This window comes from Halichoeres trimaculatus, unplaced genomic scaffold, assembly GCF_033239565.1.
Source record: "Halichoeres trimaculatus isolate MK-OKI-2021-1 unplaced genomic scaffold, fHalTri1.1 fHalTri1_scaffold_3, whole genome shotgun sequence".
NCBI lineage: Eukaryota > Metazoa > Chordata > Actinopteri > Labriformes > Labridae > Halichoeres > Halichoeres trimaculatus.
In genome coordinates, this window is record NW_027437181.1 from 25,459,226 (window position 1) to 25,464,787 (window position 5,562).

Here is a 5,562-nt window from a genome sequence, read left to right on the forward strand (position 1 = left end):
CATTTTTCATAACATACAAAATTTTCTCGGTTTTTAACATTTGACATGGCCTCTTTGCAGTATTTTGAAATAAATATCTGTTTAAATGATTTCAAAACCATCAACGTTTATTTTTATTAACATTTTGTGACGCAACTCAACTGAGGCATGTGTGATAATTACAGTCGGTAGTTCAGCTGCTATACGACCACCAATACTCTGTTCTACATTTATTCCAGTAGGGGGCAGTAAGCTGAGTCCCTACTGTTTAAACAACCGTAAATAATCACAACAAAACGAAGAAGAACCAGACCGTCGTTGAGATTCAAAGTCGTGGCATCAAAGGGAGCGGTTACTATTGACTCGTGTAACTTGTCGTATAGTTGAACCTGCTCTTTAATTCGCTTTATTTTTTATTATAACAGAGGCTCCTGACGTTAAAATGAGGTTAATATAACCCGTGTGTTGTAAGAAGCTAAAGTTTTTCGAGCTCCAACAGGTTGAGCAGCAGACTGATGTCTGTTAGACCAGCTCTCGTGGACTGCGTGGTTTTGTTTGTGCAAGATTCCTGTGTGTTTTATCCATGCTGTAAAGGCTGTTTCTCCAGGATTCAAGTGGACCCACAGGATCCAACGAGGTAAAAACGCAGAATGGTCTGCGTCAGTAACTTAAAAAGTCCTTAACACTTGTGTCATTTTCCAGCCACTTTATCTAAATTCACCAAGCTTGACCGACTCTTGGAACTCATCCTTTCTGCCGTGTTCTGCTCATCCACCACAGGTTCAGGTGCTCCAAGTGTGGCTTCATTTGTCTGAGGGACAGTGTTGATCACAGATATCGCCTCTCTCTGAGGGTGACCCGGGACGAATGCATATTTGGAGTTACAGTATTTGGGTCATGTTTGAATCCATTCTTTGGCATTCATGCTGCGGGTTTACAGAGGTAAGCTTAGAAAAGACTACTCCAGTTCACCAGTGTTAAGTTCCCCACATTCAGAAATCTCAACTGCTTTTTCGTGCATTCTTTTAACTGTGATGTTATACGTTTTTAAATTTTGTGTTGTGCTTGTAATGTCATAGGTTGGTTGAGAACCCTGATGGACCCGGTGACATATCAACCAGATCCACATTATTAGTGAAGGCTGTCCGGGATTGTTTCGTTGGCAGACATGTCATCTTTGGCATTAAGGTACAACTGACCATGAGCATCGGAATCCTAATCAGTCATACTCTGATATTGTCTGTTGTTTAAGATGTAGCTTGGACGACAGAGAGATATCTATATCTAGATCTAGTCAGAGACCTAAAGCCACAAAAATTACTGTGGTACTACAAAGAGCCACATTACATATGTGGTCTTGCAACGCACTTCCTCTCACATATAAACGAAATGACACAAAATGAAAAGCAGTACATTTCCATCTATCCATCTATCTATCTATCTATCTATCTATCTAGATAGATAGATAGATAGATAGATAGATAGATAGATAGATAGATAGATAGATAGATAGATAGATAGATAGCTATGAGCTCGAGCGATTGAGAGGAGCACATGTAGAGAAGAGAAACCAAAACTTAAGTATCAACCTCATCACCCAAGTATTGATAAATACTAATCCCAATGTAGGCAAAAATATATATATCTGGGAATGGATCGAAGAGCCTGACACCAAAAGGTAAAGAGCCACATGCGGCTCGCGAGCCACAGGTTGGCTACCCCTGATCTAGATAGACAAGTAAATCTCCTGGCATCAAACTTGGAGATTATTATGTTACTGGGATATGTTGCACATGATGATGAAGCAAACCCAGGACTTGTGTTTTTTTGCTTGAAAATATCCAAGTGTCTTCAGTTGTAACTTGAATGTCAGCTCATGTTCTTGTGTTCTTCAGGTCACAGAAACAGAGCCTAAGCCTTGGCTGGGAAGACCTCCTGGCTCCTGCAGCAGAGACACAAAAGACACAGTACAATTAATCGCCAGCCAGATGATTGTTCCGAAAGCTTTGAGCCCAACAGGCTGCACAGTGGTCAGTTATTATCAGGTTCTTCTTCAGAAGGTTGCAGATTATGTGCCGGGAGCTGCTGACAGGAGAAAATCTTCTCGACTACGAGAATCTTCCCTGCTGTTGCTTCCTCATCATTCCACTGCCAGCAGCATCAACGGTGCTTCACTTTGTACCTCTGGTCTTCTAAATCAATCGCTGCAAAGGTAAAGAGACTGAGATTTTTAATCCTTTTATACTGATAAAATTAAACTGTTGCATGTTGTGTTTGTACTTTCCAGCAGTTACTTTGAAAATCAGTTATTTTTTATGTGAATCTTTTATATTCATCTATCATTTCTTCTGTTTTGTTTGCTTGTAGATCACAGTACCAGGACTGCCCCCTCACTCCCACACCTCCATGGCAGCAATCACTGGGGCTTGTGACATCATCAGCTGAGCAAGAGGAAGGCTGCAGCATCCAGGACAGTACAGTGGATGATGCTACAAAGAGGGACAAAAACAGAACACCAATTCGCCTTTACAGAAACAACCCAGGGTACCGTAAAGTTGTAGAGGAGAGACGACTGTCATGTCTATCCCCGCCCCACTGCAGCTCTTGCAATAGTCCCGTGTTTGCGAGGTACTCAAACTCATTTGTTGATAAAGCTGCTGGGAATGGCTCCATCCTAATCCCTCAGTTCTGTCCCTCCTCAACTGATCACACCAGCTCAAAGATGAAGTTTTTATCTACAAGCCGTCTAACAAATACATATCTTTCAGACTCTTTGGCTTGGGAGGATTTGCCTTTTTCTGAGAGTCTTACAGAGTTTTTGGGTAAAGAAAACAAAGATTTTATCATCGGTGGAGAATCAGAGCCAAATGTGCAGGTGCAAAATCAAAAAGAAACGACAACAGACAACCTGGAGGTCAGATCTCAAAGCAAGAAGTTGTTAGTTGATTTGTGTGTCAGTAAAAAATACACAGAGACAAAAGACAGCTACTCACAAATATTTGTAGGTATCAGAGACACAGCAGCATCTACTAGAGCAGACAGAGATGATCTGTTTGAGCAGGTGTGTGGAAAACCTGTAGGATGTGTACTCAACAGTCAAACCAAGACAGTTTCTCCAGAGGATGAGAAAACTGATTCTGTTTCTTTTCCAGATGATGAAGATCAGCTTGAAGGCAACACTTATAATTGTTCTGCCGACCTTTTCAGTAGCTCACCAACGATCAACATAAACACAAACACACCCAGCGTGCACATAGAAACTGTTGTAACATCCACAGAAACTTCCATGCTGCTTTCTGTGCCAAAAAAACATTGCAACAGTGGAGCGAATTTGAATGTCTCACATTCAACACCACATAAACAGAAACTAAATAGCAATAAATGTGTTAATGAAGATTTCTTAATTCTACCAGGTACACAAGATCTTGACTTCATCCCTCCTTCTCAGTCAACACCTATTGTGAGAGTAGCTGCTCGGTCAGGACTTGTCTCAAAGAGAACCATTGCATTTGGCGAGTTACAAACTCACAGTCCAGATTCTTCTTCTTTAGACAAAAGTCTGCCCGTATTAAAAATCCAATCCAGATCAAAAAATGTGAGTGGCAATCAGCTGCCCCAGTGTGGAGAGTCCACAAAAGAAAACTTGTGGATAACGACATCTAGCGAACACAAAGTGATCTCAAAGAGGAGATTTTCGAAGCGTAAAAAACACCTGTCCCCGACGGTCCAGAAAGAGGCTCCAAACTCAGAAACACCAAGGAGACTCAATTACACATGTGACTCGAGTTTTTGTGATGTGACTGTGTGCAATAACATGGACAATGATGCACTTTTTGTTCCTCCCACACCGGCTGCTAAACCATCACAGATTGTGAGGCTGCGCACACAAAGTCAGACTGAGAGCTGCATCACAAAATTGGTTCATACTGAAGAGCTGCAGGAAGAAGGAGCGAGTGCAACATCGTTACAGAGAGGGGAGGCACAAGCAAGAAACTTTGATGGAGAAACGTTTGGGAAAGGCATGTTTGATGGATCCAGTTATCACTTCCAGGATGGTGAGAATGAGGCATGTGATTGGTCCAGAGATCTGTTCTCCGACTCCATCTGAGCAGTTCTGCACACAGACTCAACAAGTTTGTCAGAGTAATTCAAACTATTGTCATATATGTCATGTTGACATAAATAAATCTATATTTATTTTTAAAAAGTAAAACTACTACTTTTACCAGAACTCTTCTTTTTGTTCTCCAACTCTTAAGTGCTTAACTCAACTATGGTAGGCAAACTCTTTATTTTTATCATGTGTCCATTGAATGATACCACAAGTCATATGTAATGTTTTGGGGCTCTGGCATAAACCACCCATTCATTGTAAATAATCCTGCTCGTTATCTGGTCACCAAGCAAAGATAGAAACACATTAACGGAAGATATTGATGCAGAGCTGACTTTGATTTTTGCTGCTTATGGTTAAAGTTACTCCACTGCGTCTTGCTGAAGCATTCACCAGCCCTGCTCTTGTTGCCTGGATTGCAGGACAGGATCTTGACCCACTTTTTACTGTGGGGTGTTTGGTGCCCAGTAGCTCCTCGGGCTGCTCTTACACCTGCACCCTTGAACTTTCACCATTTCCTGTATCTGATGACGAACATGATATACTTTTTCCTAGAATGTCTACTAATGAGGAGTCATGATTGAAGCTAATGTTTGTATCACAGTGTCAACATGCAAAGGTGTAATGTGACTAATAACCCACTAAGCCAAAAAGACACTGTCATTCATGCACTGCCTGGTACTTCTGTTGGCAGCGGAGCTCTGGACTCGCTGCACAGCTACTGTACGGTTTTGCAGGGGTGTTAAGGCCAGGATGAGTGTTCACAGTGTCGTGCCCATGAGCTGAGAATAGCAGCTACTAGATATCATGACTACAATGTTCTGGAAGTGTGAGTCCAAGAGAGCAAGATGAAGATGATGTTACATGATTAAAAATAGAACTGAGACAAGAAGTTAACAGCTGGAGCTTTGTACTGTGTGTGAGCAGCAGAAGCAGGGCTGGTACAGTATGTTGTCAGCTGGGTATGGTATAAAGTGTGTTAAGTGTGTGTGTGTGTGTAAAGGCACACTTTCAGATGAATCTTTCAATGTGGACTAAAGACCAGATGCCGTAAGGGTTATAGATTTTAAATGTCTCTTGCTGGTTTTACAAATTCAGGCCTCAAAACTCCACTGGTATATTCCTCTCAACCACCTCAACAAGGTGTGCAAAAAGTAGCATTTCTTTCGGTAATGTCCTTGCAGTGTTCCTGATTGCAGAAACATCATGTATAGTTTCTGAGATGTGCAAAACGAGACTCTATACATTGGACTGGAATGTACAGTTGCAGAGTGCGTGTTATGGCAGTGCTCAGACAGAGTGCAATGCAGTTGTTTAGATATTTGGTGAGTGTGCCAGAGAATTTCTGGCCTTAGTTGCCTCAAAAACAAAAATAGTAAATATAACTTTGGATATCACTATGTAGTATACCCCAAGTGTCAGCTCACACACTTTGAAATTTAAAGCACAGACTCATGCAGATCAATTTA

At 41.5% G+C, this 5,562-nt stretch overlaps 1 protein-coding gene across 1 annotated transcript; it reads left to right on the top strand.

Moving 5' to 3' along the window:
• The first annotated feature begins 331 nt into the window (after positions 1-331).
• On the top strand, positions 332-4,142 carry ddias (DNA damage-induced apoptosis suppressor). Its single transcript, XM_074665671.1, has 5 exons — positions 332-616; positions 760-921; positions 1,059-1,167; positions 1,875-2,191; positions 2,347-4,142. Exons 1-5 carry the CDS (start codon positions 495-497, stop codon positions 4,085-4,087), a joined length of 2,451 nt encoding a protein of 816 aa, XP_074521772.1. The 5' UTR covers positions 332-494; the 3' UTR covers positions 4,088-4,142.
• The last annotated feature ends 1,420 nt before the right edge of the window (positions 4,143-5,562 follow it).